Source organism: Dipodomys merriami, unplaced genomic scaffold (genome assembly GCF_024711535.1).
Source record: "Dipodomys merriami isolate MVZ:Mamm:240054 unplaced genomic scaffold, mDipMer1.0.p SCAF_10, whole genome shotgun sequence".
Taxonomy (NCBI): domain Eukaryota; kingdom Metazoa; phylum Chordata; class Mammalia; order Rodentia; family Heteromyidae; genus Dipodomys; species Dipodomys merriami.
In genome coordinates this window covers 21,458,036-21,481,160 of record NW_027202271.1, presented here as the reverse complement: position 1 = coordinate 21,481,160, position 23,125 = coordinate 21,458,036, and the positions used below count along the sequence as shown (strand labels likewise).

At 50.0% G+C, this 23,125-nt stretch overlaps 3 protein-coding genes across 22 annotated transcripts in view; all 3 read left to right on the top strand.

Moving 5' to 3' along the window:
• Window positions 1–4,509, top strand: part of R3hdm2 (R3H domain containing 2) — a 140,073-nt gene extending 135,564 nt beyond the window's left edge. For all 19 annotated transcript variants that reach the window (XM_069987118.1, XM_069987232.1, XM_069987160.1 and 16 more), the window contains 3 exons: window positions 2,219–2,316; window positions 2,634–2,718; window positions 3,474–4,509. In XM_069987118.1, the coding sequence (XP_069843219.1) occupies window positions 2,219–2,316; window positions 2,634–2,718; window positions 3,474–3,814 (524 nt within the window). In that variant the 3' untranslated portion in view covers window positions 3,815–4,509. The remainder of the gene's footprint in view (window positions 1–2,218; window positions 2,317–2,633; window positions 2,719–3,473) is intronic.
• A 1,761-nt stretch (window positions 4,510–6,270) lies between these two features.
• Window positions 6,271–14,341, top strand: Stac3 (SH3 and cysteine rich domain 3). The gene is made up of 12 exons (XM_069987093.1): window positions 6,271–7,321; window positions 7,984–8,050; window positions 8,272–8,536; window positions 8,767–8,864; window positions 9,082–9,139; window positions 10,224–10,321; window positions 12,228–12,294; window positions 13,094–13,146; window positions 13,384–13,469; window positions 13,648–13,699; window positions 13,793–13,930; window positions 14,035–14,341. The coding sequence occupies exons 2-12, from the start codon at window positions 7,985–7,987 to the stop codon at window positions 14,131–14,133; spliced, it is 1,080 nt and encodes a 359-aa protein (XP_069843194.1). The 5' UTR covers window positions 6,271–7,321; window position 7,984; the 3' UTR covers window positions 14,134–14,341.
• A 6,608-nt stretch (window positions 14,342–20,949) lies between these two features.
• Window positions 20,950–23,121, top strand: Ndufa4l2 (NDUFA4 mitochondrial complex associated like 2). Of its 2 annotated transcripts, XM_069987084.1 has the most exons (5): window positions 20,950–21,022; window positions 21,353–21,441; window positions 22,234–22,294; window positions 22,406–22,482; window positions 22,756–23,121. In XM_069987084.1, exons 1-4 carry the CDS (start codon window positions 20,966–20,968, stop codon window positions 22,460–22,462), a joined length of 264 nt encoding a protein of 87 aa, XP_069843185.1. In that variant the 5' UTR covers window positions 20,950–20,965; the 3' UTR covers window positions 22,463–22,482; window positions 22,756–23,121. The 2 variants fall into 2 exon arrangements, with proteins under 2 accessions (XP_069843185.1, XP_069843177.1); XM_069987076.1 differs by having other exon boundaries at window positions 22,406–23,121.
• Window positions 23,122–23,125: the final 4 nt, after the last annotated feature.

Genomic DNA, 23,125 nt, shown 5'->3' with positions numbered 1-23,125 from the left:
TAGATCCCTATGGAAGCCAAGAACACCTGCCCTTCTCTACTACTACTCTTAATTAGCTTACTCCAGCCCTCCTTTACATACTTATTATTTACTATTGAGTAAAAAGAGCTAGGGAAAAGACTTTCACTGAACTTTCTAATTAATTTAACCTAATGGTAGTACTGAGTCTGAGGGTTGGGATTATAGAGCTTTGCCAGAAGTATGGTTTTAGGAGAGGAAACACTTGGGCTTGGGTTAAAAGATTTCTGTTCAAGTTTCAGTAGCTTTATGATTTTGAGCAAATTACTTAAACTCAGAATTAATTTTGTAATGTATAAAGCTATGTTAATCACATGTAAAATAGGAGGAACCAGCTGGGCACCGGTGGCTTCACGCCTGTAATGCTAGCTACTCAGGAAGCTGAGATCTGAGGATCTCAGTTTAAAGCCAGCTCAGGCAGGAAAGTCCATGAGACTCCTATCTCCAATAAACCACCAGAAAACTGGATGTGGCACTGTAGCTCACTGGTAGAGCACTAGCATTGAGCTGAAGAGCTGAGGGACAGCACCTAGGCTCAGAGTTCAAACCTCACAACCAACAACAACAACAAAAAAAAGATTTGCTTTCTGCCTTGGCTATCACAAGTAATTTAAAAATAAGAATGTGGTTTTAAAACTCTAAGCTGCTCTCAAATATAATGTTTTCTTAATAATAGGTAGTGCTTGGGTACTTAACAACATGTATCAGGCATTGCTACAAGCACTTTACAGGTCCTGTATTGATTTAACCTTCCAACAATACCAAAGAGGGGAAAACATCCTAACATTACTTTTCCCATAACAAAGCCAGTATTTTAGCTTAGGCACCTAAGTCTGTCTCCAAGTCTCTCTTCTTTTTCACCACACTGTATATTGTCTTTCACATGAATCAGAAACTTGATCCCGGTTTGAGGGTGAGGACAAAAGTAAAAAAAGACGTTGGTAAAGATCAGGGCTGGGAAGTTGGCTCAGTGGTAGAGCGCTTGCCTTGCATGCATGAGGCCCTGGGTTCGATTCCTCAGCACAAGCCGGAAGTGGCACTGTGGCTCAAGTGGTAGAGCGCTAGCCTTGAGCTGAAAAGCTGAGGGACAGCATCCAGGCCCAGAGTTCAGGCCCCATGACCGGACCCCCCTCCCCCCCCCAAAAAAAAAAAAAGATCTGTAGGATTGCTGGATGCTGATGGCTCATGTTTGTTATCCTAGTGACTCAAAAGGCTGAGATCAGAGGATCAAGGTTTAAAGCCAGCTGGGGCAGGAAAGTCCAAGAGACTCTTATCTCCAATTAACTAACAAAAACACAGAAGTGGCACTATGACTTAAAGTGGTAAAGCACTAGCCTTGAGCAAAAGAGCTCAGAGACAGCACCCAGGCCCTGAGTTCAAGCCCCACAACTGACCAAAAAATACAGATCTGTAGGTTTCTTCCCTGGACATTTCTAATGCCTTTTGTCTACAATGGATGGAACTCATCTTCAAGCATATGAGAATCAAATAGTCCAGTTAGTGAGATATGGCTGAGAACCAAGGGGATTAGGGAAAGAGACCATGCTTTATTTTTGCCATTTAGCACTTTCATTTCATTCTTTTTCTCTCTCCAATTTTTGTAATATTACTGTCTGTCCTTTATATTTTTTCCAAAGGGGTTTCATTGTGATATTTCCATACATGCAAATAGTCTACTTTGATCATATTTACCCCCTCTATTACTCTTATCTCCCTTTTCCTACTTTTTTCAATAATTTTTGTGGGTCTCACTTTCTATTTGCATACATTTATAAATATTCTTCAATCACATATTATACTTCCTTTTTGCTTTCCCTCTTCCTGCTGGGTGATAGGTCTTAAATCAGTCCATGGTATTCCCATCATAGAAAAAAGTAGAAATAGGGGCTGGGAAGGTGGCTCAGTGGTAGAGCGCTTGCCTTGCATGCCTGAGTCCCTGAATTCGATTCCTCAGCACCACATAAGCAAAAAGAAAAAAGCCAGAAGTGGCACTGTGGCTCAAGTGGTAGAGCGCTAGCCTTGAGCTGAAGAGCTAAGGGACAGCGCCCAGGCCCAGAGTTCAAGCCCCACGACTGAACCCAAAGAAAAAAGTAGAAATAGTATACATTGTTACCACCCATCTCCAAAACCTACTGAAATCTTATAATAGCCATACTATGATGCTTGAGCGTCTCCAAAACCATCTGGTTTTATTCCCTAGGTGATGGGCGTTACTCTCTTTTGGGCCAGCCATTACAGTACAATCTCTCCATTTGCCCTCCCTTGCTCCACAGCCAGTCAACTTACACGGTGCATCAGGTAAGAATGTCCACCATCAGCCTTAGAGCCATTAGGCCCTCTTCTCACCTGGAACCCTATCCTTGAGCCACCTGCTTCTACTAGCTGGGTACACATGGGAGACAAAACAAGAACAGCCTTGCCCCAATTCTCTGCTTATGCTCTGACCCAACCCCACTGTCAAGAGGAAGGGACTCTTTGAATCTCATTGGTCACTATCTGTCTGCTTGGGTGGAGACCTTAGGGTTGGCTGTCACTCCCCAATCTCTGACAGACATTGGGACACAGGCAGTCAATGTTGTTTTCTTGAGGTGAAAGTTACCTTTCAAATATTGAAGGGACAGAGTGGATTGAAGCATGGAAACCGGGGCAAGAGACAAGCACTCAAATCAGCCTCCACTGACTTAGGGACAGCAGATGTTGGTAAGTGACAGGATGCCAAATCCCTAAGAGAAGGTACCCTACTCTCCAACCCTTCATTAACAACCCAGGATGGATTAGAAAACTAGCTTAGAGTGGGGGAAGTGGGGCCCTTTAGGTGTGCTCAAAAGCAAGCAGAAGGTAAAGTATCTCAGATTCCCCAGCTAAGCCGCACCAGGTAAAATTGGGAATAGCACTGTAATGGAAGTTGCTGGGCCTCTTACTAAACAATCTTCTAGGAGCAGTCCTGACCCTAATCTAGGACATCTCCCTATTTAAGAGGAGATTGGTAGAGAATGTAGCCTTTATGCTAGGCAAGCAAGTTTTCTTTGGAGTCATTTGTGGCAGTTGACTAAACAAGAAAATAAGGGAAAGGGACTTTCCTGGATGATAAGAAGGAACAGTCCATTTGGGCCAGCCTCTGAGTGGGAAGGAAGACTGTCAGTAAAAGCAACATTTCCTTCATAGCAGTGACTATGAAATAAATGAGGTGTAGGTCCTCAGCTCATAAACCTAGTTCCTTCTTGCCTGTATCTCTTCTAGAAGAGAAGGGTTCATTTTTACCTTCTGCTTGTCCTGATTAGAGTCTAGATAGAAGGAAATTATAGTGACTTGAAGAGGAGAGGAAGGGTCTAAGTGGGAAGGTTGGGGCTTTTGAGGACATTGTATATACTTAGCCAGCCAAATTCTCTGCCAGACCTTTGTTCAGTCCTTCTTTCTCTACCTCTCACAACAATGTGTTCTTTCTTCCCCTCCAGTCCTGGGGCGGGTGCTGGAGGTGACAGATCTCCCTGAGGGTATCACCCGTACTGAGGCGGACAAACTCTTCACTCAGCTTGCCATGTCTGGCGCCAAGATCCAGTGGCTCAAGGACACTCAGGGGCTGCCTGGTGGAGGTGGGGGGGATAATGGTGGGACTGCTGAAAACGGCCGCCACTCTGACCTCGCTGCCTTGTACACCATCGTGGCTGTGTTTCCCAGCCCCCTGGCTGCCCAGAATGCCTCCCTTCGTCTCAACAACTCTGTGAGTCGCTTCAAACTACGAGTGGCCAAAAAGAACTATGACCTGAGGATCCTGGAGCGAGCCAGCTCCCAATAAGTGGAGGAGGGAAAGGGACTTACATAGTAGGGGACAGGGCAAGGTGGAGGGGGCCAAGGCTAGATTTACCTAGCCAGAGGCAAGAAGTAAGGAGACAGACGCCAGACTAGAACCTAAGATGTTAGGGATGAAGCAAGAAACAGACTCACACAGGCACTGGACTCCAACCGACTTCCTACCATGGCACCCCCTCTTTTTCCCTGGTTGCCCCTCCCCCATTTCCCTCTCCTTCCCATTCTCTTCTATCATTTTTTATATCTTCCACCCTGAAATTCGTTTCTTTCAAATTTTTGGCCAGGTAGAGTTGGGGAGGGTCTCACACTCTCCTCCTCACCTATTTCCTCACCATCCCAAGCTCCTGTTTCCTTTTTTGGTCTTTACGAATATATTTATATGGACAGAATTAAGAAAAACAAAATTGATTTCCCCATTCTCTCACTTCCCCCATCTTATCTCCCCAAACCCCACAGAGTTAAAACTTGGAACCACCCCACCCCACCCCACCCCCAGAACACTTGTATATTGTTTGTTTGAGGTTTGTGCCGCAGTAACAGACACAGTATTTAATTGCACATACAGATGTTTGCTGGGTATATTCACTGTAAATTTTATTTAATCTGGTTTTTTGTTTGTTTGGGGGGTTACTTGTGGGGGGAGGTTGAATTTGTTTTTAAATATAAAAACTTGTCACTGGACATGGGTCACTGTTTCTCTATTGCCGCCTGGAAATGGATGGGGGCTTGGGGTTCTGGGTAGGTTCAGCCACACAGTGTTAAAGGGGTTTGTCATGTGTTGGGATGGCTTTCCCCAGCATGTACACATATATCTTACATTGTTCCTTTTATCTCATTCTCTTCCTTCATCCAATTCTAATAGATGGCTGGGTCTCTGTGGGACTGTTATGAACAGCAGTTCATCAACTCTGGACCTCTGTGTCCATACCAAAGCCTTCTTTATTAATTCTCATTCATTGAGGATGCTTAAGCTGAGCCTGGGAGGAATGACTGAAGTCCAGAACTGGACTGAAATGCGTTCTTCTAATCTGAAAACCTTTCAGGGATGGATAATGCCTAAAGCCACATGATTAGGTTCCACTTGGCACAAAAAGTTGTGTTTCTTACAATAAAAACTATACCAAGCCTAGGCACTAGTGGCTGACACCTGTAATCCTAGCTATTTAGGAGGCTGAGATCTGATCTGAGGATTGTACAAAGTCATCCTGGGCAAGAAAGTCTAAAACTTATTTCCAATTAACCAGCAAAAAGCTAGAAATGGAACTGTGGCTTAAGTGGGAGAACTCTAGCTTTGAGCAAAAAAGCACTGAGACAGTGCCCAGGCCCTAAGTTCAAAACAGCAGAACCAGCACAAAAAAAGGAGCTATACCAAGCTGGACACCAGTGGGTAGTGGTCCATATCTATAATCCTAGTTACTGAGGAGGCTGAGATTTGAGAATCTAGGTTCAAAGCCAGCCTATGCAGACAAATGTAAGAGACTCTTATTATCAATTAACCAGTAAAAAGCTGGAGCTGTAGGGGTAGCTTAAATGGTATAGCACCAGCCATGAGCAAAAAAAGTTGAGCAGGAGCTCAAGATCCTGAGTTTAAGCCCTAGTACCCAAGGGGAAGGGAGGGGAGAAGCTACACCAACTAAATTTACAATGCCAAGATGCTATATTACCCAGGCATGTTAAGCAGCCCTGTCCAGTGCAGCTAAAGAAAACAAGAGCAGAAATCACCCTACCTACAAGATAGAACTTGTCTTCTCAAGGCCTCCCCTATTCTCTCCAGCCTGTCAGAACAGGACTATTATTAAGCCTATAGCCTCAGACCCATTATGCACCCATTAAAAAGAGAATAATAGATGGAAATAACATCTGATATGCTAGCATTGTCCTAGAAATCTCTTGAACCTGGATAACTATGACTCTAGCCACATTCCTTATGGGAATGAGCTTATCTGACCTAGCTTCTAATGTAGTCCTTTATTTTTCCCAAATACATGGGATATTTTACATGGTACATGGTTTTCCTCCAGGATCTTGGTCGTGTCATAGCCCAAAGAGTAGAGGAAGCTGTATCCCTGTAAAATAAGAATGCCAGCCAACCCTTGGCTTCTCAGTTCCTATATTGTGGCATTCATGGTAGGTGGAGGAATCTTGGAGTGAAGATGATTTAGGAATAATGATAAACTACCTTATCTTCAAGGATTAGCAGTTCTTATGGGGAAAGAGACATTATTTACATATGATAAAAACTTGCTATAGAAGACAGCTATAACCTTCTGTCTGGTTAACTAACCCCCTAAGATTATTAGACCTTAGTTTCCCAGAATCCCTTAATAGGAGTTGCAGAGAGAGAAAGAGAGAGAGAGAGAGAGAGAGAGAGAGAGAGAGAGAGTGTGTGTGTGTGTGTGTGTGTGTGTGATGGGGCTTTAACTCTGGGCCTGGGCACTGTCTCAGAGCTAGCACTTTACCACTCTGAGCCACAGTACCACTTCCAGTTTTCTAGTGGTTAATTGGAGGTAAGAGTCACATAGGCTTTCCTGCCTGGGCTGGCTTTGAACAACAGTCCGCAGATCTCAGCCTCCTGAGAAGCCAGGATTGTAGGTGTGAGCCAGCAGTGCCTGGGTGCAGCTTAACTTGTTGAAGCTATTACAGTTCCCTTTACCCTGAGGACAAGATTTCAAGGAGAAAAGATTCCTCTGAGGGCTGAGCAGCGCTACCTATGTATTTTTTACTCTTACAGGATAGCACTTAACTACAGATGACGTAACTATATGGCTGGCTGACGTGGGATCTCTGAGAATAAAAATCCTATCCTCATCAGTTCCTAGCCCAAAGTCAGGAATAGATCAATGCTTGAAGGCATGCAAACACTGGACCACTCAAAGACTGACTGAGAAGATAAGTCGTTTCTAAAATAGGCTTGGAGAGGGTAGATTTAGGGAGGTGCTTGGACCTTAGGGGAAAAGGGAGAGAAAATCACTTTAGGATTCTTCCTTCATGTTCAGACATTTAAGGTCCCTTTAAATGAGTATTGTAAGGACAGCCCTGCTAGGTTATAGCTCAGTAGAGCACTTACATAGCATGTGTAGAGCCCTAGTTTTATCCTCCATTTTGCAAAGAAGAGAGAAAGAAAAGAATACTATTCTTGACCTTTGCCAGAAAAGATGTGTTCACCATAGAAGAAAAATCAAGGAAGAACAGCCCTGGGGGGATGGGAGGATGTAGGGTCCGGCCCTGCCCCAGACTCCCCGGGTCCAATTTCTCCATGTCAGCTGTGCTGCTCAGCTGTCCACTTTCCTCCAGCCCTGTCATTTCAGCTCTGCCACCAAGGTGAGAGGCTAGAAGGCCTACAAATACCATCTGATTAGTTGGTGTGCGTACGAAGGGTACTGGGGGGCTTAGCCCCCAAGGAAGAGGACTGCCCATCCCCTGCTCAACCATCAAGGCCCTAGGGGATCCCTTTTCCCCCACAGACTGAGGACTGACTTAGGGAATCCCAAACGTAAGTTGCCTTTTCATCCTCTTTCTATTTCTAGTATTGTTCCTCCAACTCCCCCAGTCTCTAATCTGTTCAACTTCTTCATTTCGTTCTTTGTGAGTAGTTTGGGTTTTAGAAGTGAAATTGTTATTCTACTCCTGAAAAAGCTAGAATTGAAGGGGGGTGGGGTCTAGGAAATGGAGTAGTAAAAGAAGGAAAGGCTCATGTTACTCTGAAAACTTAAAATAGCTGAGGCCTGAGGCAGGCTGGGACAGAACTAGGCACAAGGCCCTAAAGTTCAGAGGAGAACAAATGTCTCAATCCATCCCTCCATGCATGCATATGAGGAGGGGATGTGGGAAGGTGTGTGTGTGATCCCGTCTATTGGCCATAAGTACCTATAGGAAAATCCTGGTCAGGTAGTCTTGAGCACTGTGTTAGAACTGTAAACTGTAAACTCTGGGGCTTCCCCTCAGGGTAAAAGGATGGGTTATCTGTCTGAGAAACTGGGAAGTCCTTCAGACTTTTGGCCTTTTCTCTGGATCTTTCTGTTCATAAGCCTGACCCAAAGACTTTCTGTTTAACCAAATTCCTCCTGATGTTTCCCCTCCAACGACCACCCTACTTCAAGGGACAGGAATAAAAGCGGGCAGTCCCGCTTCATAGTGGGGTCCAACCTTTTGCAGGATGACAGAAAAAGAGGTGCTAGAGTCCCCTAAGCCCTCCTTCCCAGCAGAGGCACCGCAAAGTGGGGTGAGTCTGAGTCTCTTACCACTCTGTTGGGGGCTGGGAAGCTATTTGTCTGAAGAAAACTGCTTGAACTGATCCCATTTGTCTGTGACTCTTGTTAGTAGGCTAGTCAGCACCCACAGCCCCAATCCTCTAATCTCCAGGCACATTGCTTGCCTCACATTAAAAAAGTAGGTTGACAGTCATTTTAACATTGGGTTTCCTCCACTCCTTCCCTCCCTCAGCTACAGCGGCTGAAGCAGTTATTCAGGAAGGGATCTCCAGAGCCAAAGGAGATGGAGCTTCCCCCAGAGCCGCAGGCCAATGGGGAGGCAGTGGGAGCCGGGGGTGGGCCAATCTACTACATCTATGAGGAAGAGGAGGAAGAAGAAGAGGAGGAGGAGCCACCCCCAGAACCTCCTAAGCTTGTCAATGACAAGCCCCATAAATTCAAAGATCACTTCTTCAAGAAACCAAAGTTCTGTGATGTCTGTGCCCGGATGATTGTGCGTGAGTTATGAAGGGGAGTGAAGAGTCTGAGGTTGAAGGTAGGGGTTGGGGGAGAGGATTTAGGAGAGAATTGTTTGTAATAGACAGACTGTGGCAAGATTCAGCTTATAAAAATACTAGAGGTCGAGAGAGTAAGGTCCTAGAAGAGGGAAGTTCAGGGCTATAGTAGGTGCAGTGGTGCAAAGGGAAGGAAGAACTTGGAACTTACCCAAATGTTCTCCTCCTCCAAGTCAATAACAAATTTGGGCTCCGTTGTAAGAACTGCAAAACCAACATACATGAACATTGCCAGTCCTACGTGGAGATGCAAAGATGCTTTGGCAAAATTGTGAGTATGCTTTGTGGAACAAGAAAATGGAAGGGAAGACAGACACAAGTTGCCAGCTACCCCTTGCTAATCCCTCAAGAAATCCCATACAATTTCCCTGCTTCTTCTCCCCTCAGCCCATCTTATTCTACAAAAGGACAAGCACTCATGGGGGAAGTAGGGTTCTAGGCCCCATCTTGCTATTTCTAATGTTCACTCCCTTCATCCCATCCTACAGCCACCTGGTTTCCGAAGGGCCTATAGCTCCCCACTCTACAGCAATCAGCAGTATGCTTGTAAGTGCTCCACATACGACCTAAGGGAATGGGCAGGCCTCCGAGATGAATCCTTCCCACCTCTAGCTTTGGAAGCCAAATTCTGAAACATAAATGTTCTATTACCCATATTTTTCCAATTAAAGCCTAATATTTTTAAGTGCTTTGAATGCAGCCAATAGTCCCCTGATTTAGAGCTGAAGAAGATAAGATTTAGCTAGAATTACATACATACATCTAGCATATGATAGAGCCAAGATTGAAACCTTAATCTACTAGCCTCCAAATATGTGTTCTTCACATACAAAACCATTTCTAAGTAAGAAATTACTTAGAATCATGCCAGACTCAGGACTAGACCAAGCTACAACTTCCTAATTTGGCAATTCTTAAAATACTCATTTAGCAGGACACTGATGGCTCACCCCTATAATCTTAGCTACTCAAGAGCTTGAGGTCTGAGCATCACGGTTCAAAGCCAGTCTGGGCAGGGAAGTCTGTAAGACTTATCTCCAGTTAACCACCAGAAAACCAGAAGTGGAGCTGTGGCTCGAAGTAATAGAACACTAGCCTTGAGCAAAATTACTCAGGAACTGTACCCAGGTCCTGAGCTCAAGCCCCATGACCAGAAGGGCGCAAAAATTGACAAATTTCTCAGTGTTTATTTGAAGGACAGACAGAACATTTGAGGCACCTAAGTGAAAAAACATACTGGTGCTCCCTACCCCACAACATGCATGTGCCACTTGGCAAAACAAAAGCAGTTAAAACACCATTCTCTGAGAATAAGGATTCCAAACCAGTCCCAACTCCCAAGAAACTTACACCATATACTGCTCTGCTTGGAAGGAGTTCTGAGAAGTATTTTTCTCCATCAGATCACATTTCCAGTAATGTTTTTAAGAGTCCTTTATAGATTGCTGACCTAGATATTGCCCAGCTGATCCTTAATTCTCCTCCTACCTCTACCTCTACCACACACATATACATACAATTCCCATGGGTAGTTTCTGAGTTCCACCTCTTCTTTATTTAGGGGGGGTCTCTCCTCCGAGCCTTTCTCTGACTCTCCAATAATGCTTTTTTTCTCCTCCCATTCCACTAGCCTCCACCAATCGCAATGACCCTGTGTTTGAAACCCTGCGCACCGGGGTGATCATGGCAAACAAGGAAAGGAAGAAGGGACAGGCAGATAAGAAAAATGTGAGCACCATATATCCCCATGGATTACCCCTCCCACCCCAGAAACTCATGGGGCAAGCCCCTCTCTTGGGTATAGAAGTTATGAATACTCCAATGGCATATAACCTAAAAAATGCACCCTCACATGCAACTTTTGAATGTGTTTTGGACCAGCCTCAGGTTAAGAACCCATGCCATAGTGCTAGGAAGTTTAGTGGTAGAGTGCTTGCCTAAATGCACAGATCCTAGGTTTGATCCCCAGCACCAAAAAACCCAAAAACCATAAAGTGCATTTTTTTCAACTCCCTTCTGAATGTGTCAGCTTAAATGCCACAGAAAGGTAGACCCCAGGCATTTGGCATTGCTGGATGACAGAGACAAGAATAATGCTTTTGGATTTAGGGGACAGAATATAGCATGACATTCCAAGTAATCAATTCTGGAACCATGCAAAGGTCCATGAAGATCATGGTCTGACTCATTCATCTTACAGATAGTGAAATGGAGAAACAAAGCTACCTGACAAAGACAACCTCATCTCCTTTTAGAATAAAATTGCTAGGTTGATAATGCCACAGATGGTGTTGAGGTCACCATCTTTCTAGACAACCAGGATATACTATCAATGATGATTGTGACTAGATGGATTCCTAAAGTTGACTGAATTTCGTATCCAAAGAGTCTTGGTCCAACTAAAAGGAGGTTTCTGGTGCCTTCTAACATGAATGGGCCCATGCTCCTAAACCTCTTTCCTCACTGATACAAAGAGTTTGTGAGAAAGCTAGGAAGGAAAACTTATACATTGAATGATATATTTAAAAGTGACCCACACCAGGCACTGGTGGCTCATGCCTGTTATCCTAGCAATTCTGGGGCCTGCAATCTGGGGATCATGGTTTAAGGCCAGCCTACGTAGACAAATCTAAGAGACTTATCTCCAGTTAACAAGCAAAAATGTCTGCATGGCTCAAGTAGTAGAGTGCCAGCCTTGAGTAAAAAAGCTAAGCAAGAGCATGAGACCCTGAGTGCAAGCCCACAAGTTCAAGTACCATAAAATATATAAATAAATAAGCATTAAGTAAATAAGCTTACAGCCCAGAAAAACCAAAGCCAATAATTTGATAAGGTAGTTTTGTTTTGAGACAGAGTTTTACCATGTAGTCAATCTTGCCTCACCTCCTGAGTGCTGGGATTATAGGCATGTGCCACTATGGCCAGTTTTAATAATTTGAAATTTCATACAGAAACATTTACTTATCTCTTCTTGGATCAAAACAAAGTCAACTGCCTAGACTGAAAGATCTGACCTCAAAGTAGTTACTATGGAAGGCTGGCACAGAGACGCAATTCTTTGGAGTGAACTTACAAGACACTAGCAGTGTGATTTGGCCATTTATGAAAAAACTCAGTTTTTATTCTCTGAGGAAAAACTATGAAAACTGCTTTCTATTTTTCTTATACACTGGATTATTTTTAAGGACAGCCAGTATAATGAAGTACCTGGAATCTGGATCATGGAGTGATAAGAAGGGACTGAAAATATGAGAGAAGAAAGGACATGTCAAGTGTCCTCAGATATTTATGGGAACTATGTTGGTTCCACATTCGTAGCTCCAGAGGGCAAATCAGGACCAATAAATAACTAAAAATTACAAGGAGACTGACATGGGCTTAATATAGGAAATTGAAAAAAAAATAAGTGAATGGGGCTACTTTATAAGGTAGTAGATTCCTTGGCATTAGCTACAATCAAAATATACCTGACAGTATATTTCAGAGGAAGTCTCTGAATTAGGCAGGTGGTTGGACTAGATATTTCTTTCAAATATCTTTCTAACCCTGAAATCCTGAAGTTCCCTGGCCCAAATGGAGAGCCACAGCAAGCATAGGTTCCCAAGACAACAGCTCCTTAACTTGCTCCCTCCAGCCTCTAGCAGCCATGATGGAAGAAGAGCCAGAGTCTTCCAGGCCAGAGGAAAGCAAGCCTCAGGATGGTGAGTGTCACCCATCTCTATCAGCAAAGATGGGGTAAAGGTCAGGGACTTAACTGTGCCAATGGGGGAGGGCAGATTTGGATATTAAAAAAATGCCTTCTAACACTGGCATGGTGGCTCAAGCCTGTAATCCTAGCTACTCAGGAGGTTGAGATCTGAGGATCAAGTTTAAAGCCAGCCCAGGCAGGAAGTCTGTGAGACTCTTATCTCCAATAAACCACTCAGAAAAGCAGAAGTGGTGATGTGGCTCAAGCAGTAGAGCACTATCCTTGAGCTGAAGAGCCTTCTAGAACTGGGTGCCATTGACTCACATCTGTAATCCTAGCAAGCTACTGAGGATGCTGAGATCTTGAGGACTGTGATTCATAGAAAAATCTGTGAGAGGGCTGGGAAGGTGGCTCAGTGGTAGAGTGCTTGCCTTGCATGCTCGAGGCCCTGGGTTTGATTCCTCAGCACCACGTAAGCAAAAAGAAAAAAATCTGGAAGTGGCGTTGTGGCTTAAGTGGTAGAGCACTAGCCTTGAGCTGAAGAGCTGAGGGACAGCGCCCAGGCCCAGAGTTCAGGCCCCATGACCGGACCAAAAAAAGAAAAAAAAGAAAAATCTGTGAGATTCTATCTCTAATTTACCATCAAAATGCCAGAATGAGAGTGTGGATTAAGTGATTGAGTGCCAGTCATGAGCAAGCAAGCCAAGCAAGTTTGAGTGAAAACCTCAATGTCAGGGGAAAAAAAAAAAAGCCTTCCAATACAGGGTAAGGGCTGCCTTCTAAGAGATAGACAATTTGTTGGTGTTTCCCAGGAAACAGCCCTGAAGGGGACAAGAAGGCTGAGAAGAAGACACCTGATGACAAAGTGAGAATCCTTCCTCCCTGCAAGGAGCCCAATTTAAGTTTGACCCCACTCATGGCCTCAATAGACATTCCCATCACTCTTGATCCACTCTTCATTTTAACCCCACCCACCCAACACACAGAGTAAACTTGCAACTCTAGAACCTAGAATAAAGTTGGAACACATTGTGTCTGGAGAACACCCCTCAACAAGGGGTAGAGGAACCCTGAGACTCATCACCCTCTTTCACTCCCTTAGCACAAGCAGCCTGGTTTCCAGCAGTCTCACTACTTTGTGGCTCTCTATCGGTTCAAAGCCCTGGAGAAGGACGATCTGGATTTCCCGTGAGACTCCTTCCGAGGAGAAGTGGGGAGCACTGAAGAGGGGGAAAGCTGGACTCCTATGGGGAAGGAAATGGGAGAAAGGACTCAGAAGTTCTAGTCCATTGGGGCTGGGGCTGGAACATAGCCAGGGACTGGATTGTGAGGCCGCTAATCTCAGACCCTTCTCTTCCTATTCCAGGCCAGGGGAGAAGATCACTGTCATTGATGACTCCAATGAGGAGTGGTGGCGAGTACGGGAAATCGCCGGGGCTGATGCGGGTGTGATACGGGTTTGGGCATAGGATCTTGAGTAAAGAATCGATTCAACCTACTGTCTTCCCTAGGGGAAAATCGGAGAGAAAGTTGGGTTTTTCCCTCCCAATTTCATCATTCGGGTCCGTGCTGGAGAACGTGTGCATCGGGTAACGAGATCCTTCGTGGGGAACCGAGAGATCGGGCAGATCACTCTCAAGAAGGACCAGGTAGCCCCGGTGCCCTAATCCAATTTCAGGCTTGAATGCTTCTCAGCCGACTAGGCCAAGAACTTAACCCAGGTTCCCCTGCCTTCATCCGTCCTTTTCCCTAGATCGTGGTGCAGAAAGGAGACGAAGCTGGAGGCTACGTCAAAGTCTACACCGGCCGCAAGGTGGGGCTGTTTCCCGCCGACTTCCTGGAGGAGATTTAGGTGTGCGGGCACCTGCAGGCCGGAAACACCTGTGCTCCATTCTGGGCGGGGCCCAGTGGAGGTTGGGGAGAAAAAAGGAACGAAAGCAATTGGACTGCGGGTGGGGAGGGTTGGGAAGGCGCACCAACCAAGACGGAGCTTCTGGGAAAGGGACTGGTTCCCGCCTCCCTCCCCCGACCTGGGGCTTCGATGATTTTTGCTATTCGTTGCCAGGAGCAGCCCGTATCCCTCAAGGCCATTTAGCCTACGAGAGCTGGGGAGGGGTGGGAGGGTGGGGTGGGAGGGCGGGGAGATGCATCTCCACTAGGAGGCGCCGAGGAGGGAATCGCGGGGCCTAATTGTCAAATGTTGCCAATTAAAGTTTTGACAAAAGTTAGAAAAGTTGGTTCTTTAACTGGGGACTTGAAGGCCTGCGGGGGGCGGGGGGAGAAACCTCCCCAGCGTTTCCACCTCCCTATGATCGGGTAAGCGCTGGGGCTGGGGCTGGTGGGAGGCAGGAAGTCCGATACCCCCTCAAGGCTAGGCCTGTGGAAGGAGTGTCGACCTACAGCCGTCGCCCGGACCCAGCAGGATCTTCCCGGCTGGAAGGTCTCCAGCTCTCGGTGATTCCGCGGCGCGCGACCCCTCGCATTTCAGAACCTGGCTCAGCGCCCAGCAAGGCCGCCAGGGGGCGATGCAAGATCTCAGTTGGAGAGTGAGGGATGGGGAGGGGCTGGGGGGGTGGCTAAGGGGAGAGAATCGGAGACACCAAGGCTGAGACCCTAGGCCTGGGAGGGGGTGGGGTGCGTGCCGTCTCCATGGCAACACTTCCTCGAGTCCTTGGGGAACGGAGCTAGCGAGGCCGGGGGGCGCCTAACCCCTCCCGCGCGGCCCCTGCCCCAGCCCTTTCCGACAGGTACGGAGCGAAAGAGGACGCGGGGCAGACAGCTCACCCGCTCTCGCAGAGACCGCCCCCCTGCGGCGCGCCGTATGCAAATGTTATTATTTGCATATGCAAATATGCAAATAAGCCGGCCCTGGTCAGGGCGGCAGGTGGCGAGGAGCGGGAAGGTGTGGGGAAGAGAGCAGAAGACGTGGAGTTGGGGACCTGGGAGCCGACCACTGAGAGACAACCTGGTGTGGTCGCTGAGTGGGGCAGGTGGGAGGGTCCTGAGCTTGATGGTGGGTGGGGGAGGGTCAGCCTGGCCAGCCAGAAGCTGCTCTCGTCTGCCCGTTGTCTGCCAGAACTGAGGTTGGCATCGCCTAGCAAGGTTGGCAGCGGGAGCCCGGGCACCATCTGCTGCTGGCAGGGGGGGAGGGCAGGGGCTCAGCTGGGCTGGGGAAGAGGGAGGCCCGGGACGCCCCCCCCACTTCCATACAGAAGGCTGAGGTATTGGGGCGGGGGTAGGGAAATACACAAGACTCGCTGCAGAACCAGTTTGGTTTCTTGTTCCCTTTGCCCTTGACTCTTCTGGACGCTTGGGGGTGCGGGGTCATAGAGGAAGACTCGCGCAGCCCCCCTTTATCTCGGCCGGGTGGGAATGGGAACAGATCATAGGCATACACACTCCAATCACACACAAGTCAACCTTTTGCCCCCATCTCTCCCCGGGATTTCGCTACCAGAGTGAGAGGAGGAACGGCCAGGGCTCAGATCGCCTGTATTCACCCCGCAGTCGGAGGGACTCAAAACTCGAGCCCCGAGATCGTCGAGAGCCCCCTCAATGCTGAAGCAAAACCAATTTACTGGCTCATTGGGCGGCGATGCTGGCGTGGGGGTGTCGAAGAGCAGAGAGAGCGGCTGTTCTCCCCTACATACTCGCGGGGCGCCTCCCCCCCTCGCCTTACCGAGCCGGCAGCTGTCCCTAATTAGAGCGGCGGTTTAATTGGATTTATCAGCAGTTAATAGGAAATTAAGCAAAGGGCCCGAGAGAAGGGGGGCGGGAGGAGTGGGGTACCAGAGCTGGGGAAACGCTACATCAGTGTCACGACGGAGCCCTAAGGCCACGCCCTTCCCCTTAGTACTCCCCCTGCGATTGAGCCCTGGCCGGTGGGACCAGGAGCAGGTCCTGAGAGAGGGCAGCGACCCTGTCTGAGCTCTCAGCACCACCCACTCCCCCAAGCAGCCGCCTGGGTGATGGATGACGATGCTATATGCTGCAAAGGTCATAAGTCTGGGCCAAGGAGCAGACTGAATTGAAAATAGGAGGAAGGCCGAGGTACTGGAGTCCAGGACACAATTTGCATCTCACCCCTCTCCACTGCTCACTCTATTTGTGTGTTGGGTGTGTGTTTACTGAGTTTCTTTATTGGGGGTGGGGCTTGCATGCAGAGTCTCTTCGTCCCTCCCTCCCTGACCTCCCTTCTCTCGGTCTCTGTCTCTTGTCTCTGTCTCTGTCTCTGTCTCTCTCTCTCCATCTGTCTTCCTTAGCTTTTTTACTCAAGGCTAGTACTTGACCACTTGAGCCACACTTCCACTCCCACTCCACTCATTTTAAAATAAAAACGGGCCTTGAAATCAGAAGATTGAGGACCATGGGAGATGAAATAGCATAGTGACCCTCTCTTCAACCCTCATCTCAGCCTTGTTGGGGATCCTGGGAATCTTCTAGTACTGCTGCCAGTGTCACCCATGGTATCCCCCCCACCCCCAACTCCCATCAACTGCTCAAGTTGGGACCAGCAGGTCTTCCATTGTGCAGGAATATGCTATATGCCCCTGTACTATTATTGTACAGAGATGGCATAAGGTTTGCACCACCTGCAGCTCGGAGGGCCAAGGGAAGGTAGCTTGCGGGCAGTCAAGCCCAGCCCACTGTCCTCTGAGTCCACAGCCCCAGGGCCTCCTGTCACCACTACCTCATTATACAGTTAATCTAAGATAGGCTAACAAAGTCTGCTCTGGGGGACCCTGGTGACCTCTCTGCCCCACTCCACAGGGCAGAGCACAGATGCCAGTTCCTGCATGTGCGTGGTTCTGCATGTGCAAGGTTCCAAGTGGGTGTGGTGGTGCAGGGTCTCTCCCTCGTTCCCTCCCCCCCTCTCCTAATTATGAGCACCTATACCCCTTACGTGTGTGCAGTATGTTTGTCTGTGTCCTGCAAATATGTCTGAACCCCAGGTGTTTGGGCATATCTCAATTGTGTGCACAAGCTATGAATGTGTATTGTTGGATCTGTGCACCTCCCTCTTGTGATTTCTGTCTGTTTAAGCCCCAGGGTATGTAGGTGTCTGAGTGCTTGCTCATATATGCATTTGCGAGTCTACGTGTCAGTGCCTTCTTTATGCCTGAGTGTGCCACCCCAGCCCACCCCCGCCCCGCGGGCGGACATCTCTGTGCTTCTGTGTCTCCAAGACTGACTGAGAGCAAAAATCAGGAAGAGCGACTTGTGAGTGTGTTGCTCTGGCTTCTGCTGCAGGTGTGTGTGTGTGTGTGTGTGTGTGTGTGTCGGTGACAGTGCGTGGGCGTGTGCCTGGGTGTGAGCCGCGGCAGTGTGTACCCGAATGACAGTGAGATGCACGCGCGTATGTGTGCGCGCACTCGAGCACCCGAGACCGTCTGATTAAGTCTCCCGCCCCCTCTCCTTCCTCTCCCTATTTCTATTCCTCTCTCCTCTCCCGGCCGGCTCAGCTCCGCCGTCCGCATCATCTCCATCCATTATTGAAGAAACAGCCGCGTCCGCTCCAATCACATCAACACCCCCGCCCCCTCCCGGGTCTGCTCGCCCCGTGGCCCCTCTGGGTGCTCGGGAGGGGAGATGCCCGGGCGCAGCTGAGCGCCGGGCGGCAGCCAGCTCATGACCTCGTGCCCCGGACTGGGCCAGGCACTAGGACGCCGGGGTCCCTTGCGGAGACCGCTTTGCATAAACAGATGGCGCGGGCGTCTTTGTCTCGCTCGGCTCGGCTCGCTTGCTGGCTTGCTCGCTCGCTGCCCGGCTTCTAGCTCCGCTTCTGTCTGGCTGATGCAATCATGATCATCTCAGAGCCTCGGGACCAGCGCCCTTAATAGTGGCAGCGGGGGGTGTGTGTGGGGGGGAGTCAGGAGCCCTGAGACTCTTGAACAGATGCTGGGCACGGTGGCTTCCTTTGGGGGAACCCCTACCAGGCCCCACGGCTGCAGAAGGAAGATACAAGTAGAGATGAGGTTACTGAAAGGTGGAGGCGACCAAGAGGTGGACCCTGAGCAGTGCCCTGAGGTGTCCTGGGCTCACCCACTGGACCGCTGAGCAGCCCCCTCCCCCTCCAGGGGCAGCAAGCCAGATAATGGGACTAGAGCTGAGGAATGGGGACAAAGGAGAATGGAGAGACTCGCCCTTTGCAAAGAAAGATACACGGTGAGACAGAGAGAGGGAAGGAGAGAAACAGATGCAGGACAAAGCCAGACTATAAGGAAAGGAAACACAGAAAGAGAGCAAGAGGGGGGGGAGAGAGAGAGCGAGAGGAGAGAGAGAGAGAGAGAGAGAGAGAGAGAGAGAGAGAGAGAGAGAGAGAGAGAGAGAGAGAGCGCTTTAAAAGCCTGATGAAAAGGGCAAAAGAAGGGCAATTAGGGGCTCCGGACAGGCCAAGTCAGAGATGGAGGGCAGTGCAGGGAAAGGCCTGAACCTGGGGTGCTGCCTGTAAGCAGCCAAAGCGGTACCTTCCGTTTCCTCTCTCTACCCTTAGGCCCCACCTCTCACCCCAGGAGTGGAGGCTGAGAGACCTATACACTTCCAGGCACGGATTTACTTTCCCACAGGGGGAGCTCGAGGTCTCCCCGGCCCCCTGAGAGCCTGAAGCCGCTAGGCCTCCAGGGGGCGCCCGCACCCACGGCCTCCGCGCCCCCCTCCATCCACCCCCCACTCCCCCTCCAACCCGCTAGTTCCGGCGAGCCCAGCTGCATTTGACTTGCTGCGCCGCCAGCTTGCGGATTAGAATCCGGATGAGGTTTCGTGTTGAAGAGTTTAGTCCCAGCGGGACTACCCCGGGCTTCGCCTAATCCTCGGCTAAAGAGAGGGAAGGGGGACTGCTGCGGTCCCGCTCTCGGCTGGGCCAGCCGGGCCTGGGTTGCGGGGAAGTGCAGGGAGGAAGGGGGTGAGGGGAGATCTGGGATCCAGCTCCGTCCCAGCTCGGTCCCAGAAGTGGAAACCAACGAAGGGAGCCGGACCTCGAAATAGGCTCACAAAGACGGGAGACTAGAAGCAGGTGCAGGGACAAGCAATAATGCAATAGTGGGGCTTGGAGAGGGGCATAGAGGGCCCCAAAGGCAGATGAGACAGTGATAGTCCTAGAAGAAAGAAAGAACCGGACGGAGGCTGCGGGTCACACGTTAGGCCCAGGTCACCAAAACGCAGGAGAAGAGGCGCACGGAGGGTGGACGGGCAGGCGACACGGTGCAGGCCGGCCCTTCCGACGTCCTGTCTCCCCAGCTGTCCCACGGAGCGCCAGATGTGCAGCCCAGCTGGGCGGCCGCTGGAGCTCGAGCTCCTAGATTGATTTTTTTTTTTTAAGTCCCAGAGACTTGGAGGGCTGAGGACACCTCCTCCCTAGCCAGACCCTGAAGGTGCCGACGCTGGGGGGGATGGTGGAGGGGGGGTTGCTCAGCTCGAGGCTCTGACATCCATCAGTTCCCCCTCTCCCCCCTCCCTATCCCACATCGCAGCGAGTCTCTGTCTCTTTGTTCTCGCGGTGTCTCTGACACTTTATCTCATTATCCGCCGGAGGGAGGCGGAGAGCCCCGGACCCCGCAGCCTAATTACAGCCGCGCCTGTCAGCGCAGGGGGCGGGGGAGGTATCAGCTTTCGAAAAAGGGAGGGGCCTCACAGGACGTGTCCTACCCCTGCCAATACCCCGAGGGGTCCAATGGGCGGTGGGGTGCACGGCTCACCCGATAACACCCCACCCCACCCCCACCCCCACCCCCGCCATGGGGCAGGCTCTAGAAGGTTCAAGAAGTGGGGGGGGGTGTTCAACAGGATTCGGCTGCAGAGGCGGGCAGGGAGGTGGAGGTTAGCTATGGGAATGGAAAGGAACAAATGAGGCTCTCTGCTCTCTGTCCCCCAAACCCCAGTTCCCCCAAGGACGCGGGGGGGGGGGGCTGGGAGCCTTCCCACCCCAGCAGCACAGCAGACGCCAGAATTGGCTGAGGAAAGAAGCAATCTCCATGCTAGACAGTTCTGTCTTGTTCTTTTCTACTTCACCATCATTTCTATCTTTGTTTCCCTCACTCCTTTCCTTTCCTTTACTCCTAGGATTTGGGTAGAGGGGGTGGCTTTCTTGGGGTGGGAGGCTCCACCTCCACTTCTACCTCAGATCTCAAAGCGTCTCAAGTCCTCAAATGCTTCAACTGGTGTCTAATATCCTAAGCTGGGATTCACATATCTCCAGCCCCAACCACTATTCTAGGCCAACCACAGTTAGAAATGTCCATCACATGGTGGAAGGAGCAGAACCAGGGAGTTCAGAACCTGCTAGCTCGGGGGAGGCCCCGTGGGAAGCGCAGCAGATGCCCTTACCAGTCCCTGAAAAGCCCGAATTGGATGCAAGTGATGCTTGCGTGCCCCACACCTGGCTTCCCCTTCAATCCATTTCTAGATGACTTTAAGGTCTCTCCCTCCTCAGACACTCATTGTTTTCCATGGGATGGAGTGCCTGCCTCTGGAGTTGAGGAACATAAACTTCTTGGCTCTCCAATCCCCCTCCTACTTTGGACCTAGAATTGTGGGAAGAAGCAAACTGGGTCGGGTGGGGTGAGTCTGGAGGAGCTGTTGGGCTGGGCAGGGCTGGGCTAGGCTGACCCCTCCCCAGTGGGGGGCGGGACCCCGGGAGAAGGGATAGAACAGATCTGCAGGAGAGGGTCAGACACTGGAAAGGCAAGATGGCAGGAACCAGTTTAGGGGCTCGCTTCTATCGGCAGATCAAAAGACATCCAGGGGTGAGTTGAACCCTCAGATTCTAACTCCTCTCTTGCTGCCCCACTCCTCAAATTCCCAAGAGTCCTGAGCAAAGCTCAGTTCTCCCACTCCTCACCTAGCACCTTCGTTCTTGCTATATGTCACTGTTCTAGGAATGCACTTTGGACAGTATTGCCATAGGGCAAGGGAGATTATGTGGGAAACTGTAGTTGTAGGTTCCAGGATACCTCTCACAGAACTGAGGGGTGCATTAGACCTTGGGTGGGGGAAGGATGGGTGGGCAGAAAAACTTGAAATGGCAAGTGGGTATTGTAAGGAGGGTACTGACATGCCCTTGGTCTTTCCTACAGCTCATCCCAATGATCGGCTTCATTGGCCTGGGCATGGGCAGTGCTGCACTCTACTTGCTGCGACTCGCTCTGCGCAGTCCAGATGTCTGGTAAAGACTGGGCTTGGGATACAATCAAGGGTGGAATAAGCCTCTTAGGAATAAATGGTGGGGATAGGTGTCCTAGTAGGGGTCATCAGACCCCATGTCTCCTCCTGCTATCTCATCTGGCATGTTGAGTCTGGAGCTGGTTCCTGATCTGGGAAACCCACTTCAGCCCACCTGGCCCATTCCTTGGTGGCTTGGTGGGTTCAGGGCTAGGAATCCCTGTAGCTCCCAGCCTGGTTGCCATAGCGACACAGCTCTGCAGGCTGCCTCGGGCTTTTGGGTACCTCTATCTGCACCCAGAAGCAGCTTGGGATGCAGGAGCTACAAAGAGGGCCTTGGGGTTTGGGGTGGCACTGAGACTTCTTGCTGGAAGCAGCAGGGATGGGAGGGGGGAATTCTTTGATAAGCAAAAAGCATACCTATGATCCTACCACATTGTTTGAATTTGAACCAGCAACCTGTCTCTCAGATCTCTGCTAGTCCCACAACTCACTGAGGGGTTAACTTAGGGTGTCAGGGAACGGGTGAGCGTCCCCAGGCAAGGCTGTCATTCCGTCATTAGGCTCCACGCTGACAAGGATGACAAGCTTCTTGTCTAGCTTGTCAGTACCCGCTAACATGCCCCCTCCTCTGTCAATCTCTGGGATATGGACCCTCTGGCATGGGAGACCAGGGGTGGGGGTGGGAGGCGGTACGAGGGTGGGAAGCAGAGACCCTGGCTGGACCTCAGAGTTCATTTCATAGTCAGTCTTGGCTCCCAGAGGGAAGACATTAATCCTCCTCTACCCTCCACAGCTGGGACCGAAAGAACAACCCAGAGCCCTGGAACCGCTTGAGCCCCAATGACCAATACAAGGTACCACCTGGTGGATCTAGGATGCTCCCATCCACTCCCCTCCTGATCCCGGGCCCACAGTGAGAGCAAAGGAAGGCATGGGTCCTCATGCAAACCTCCTTTCCCTCTTAGTTCCTTGCAGTTTCCACTGACTACAAGAAGCTGAAGAAGGACCGGCCAGACTTCTAAGCCAGGCTGGGCTGTTCCATGTAAACCACCAAGTCGTTTCTTATTGCATTCTCTGCCCAGACCCCACAGCATCAATCCAGCCACCCTTCCCAGCCAGCTTCTGCTTACATAGGCCGGATTCCCACGCAGAGGGGAGGTAGCTCCACCCCCACCCTTCTCCCCTGCTCTCAGCGGAAGCACCTCTGACCTGTGGCTCCAGTCCCATGTGGGGGAAGGGAAGGGTGGTCAAGAAGACAAACAGCAGCTGGGGTAGACCCAAAAGGCTCAAGCCAGCCCTTCTGCCTTCTTACCAGAACCTTGCAGGGTGTGGCACAGGGATACGTGTTGAGCGTGACCAACGTGTGCCAACAGCAAGCGGGCCTCAGAGTGCCAAGAGACGTGGCAGGCCTCACGTTAACTCAAGCTCTGGAAACCGCCTAGGGGCGGTGCTGCCCAGGCTCGACTGGGCTCGTCCTGACAGCCCAGTCTGCCCAGGATGGGGCACCTCTGCCAGGCACCCTCCCCTGTCCAAGCCTGCTACTGCCTGCCAGTGACACCTCCCGCCTCGCACCTGGGCCTCCCCCCATGCTACTCCCTACCCCTCCCCTCCCTTGCTCCCCATATGTCCCTGGGGATCAAACAGAAGCAGCCGTGGGCAAAATACAATTTCATTTAACAAATTGA

Excerpts from the sequence above, each read along its gene's own strand:
- Ndufa4l2 (XM_069987084.1), top strand. The coding sequence starts at position 20,966 with ATGGCAGGAACCAGTTTAGGGGCTCGCTTCTATCGGCAGATCAAAAGA. Across the intron at positions 21,023-21,352 it reads AGATCAAAAGACATCCAGGG|CTCATCCCAATGATCGGCTT; the intron begins GTGAGTTGAACC and ends TCTTTCCTACAG. Across the intron at positions 21,442-22,233 it reads CTGCGCAGTCCAGATGTCTG|CTGGGACCGAAAGAACAACC; the intron begins GTAAAGACTGGG and ends TACCCTCCACAG.
- Stac3 (XM_069987093.1), top strand. The coding sequence starts at position 7,985 with ATGACAGAAAAAGAGGTGCTAGAGTCCCCTAAGCCCTCCTTCCCAGCA. Across the intron at positions 13,470-13,647 it reads AAGGACGATCTGGATTTCCC|GCCAGGGGAGAAGATCACTG; the intron begins GTGAGACTCCTT and ends TTCCTATTCCAG. Across the intron at positions 13,931-14,034 it reads TCACTCTCAAGAAGGACCAG|ATCGTGGTGCAGAAAGGAGA; the intron begins GTAGCCCCGGTG and ends CCTTTTCCCTAG.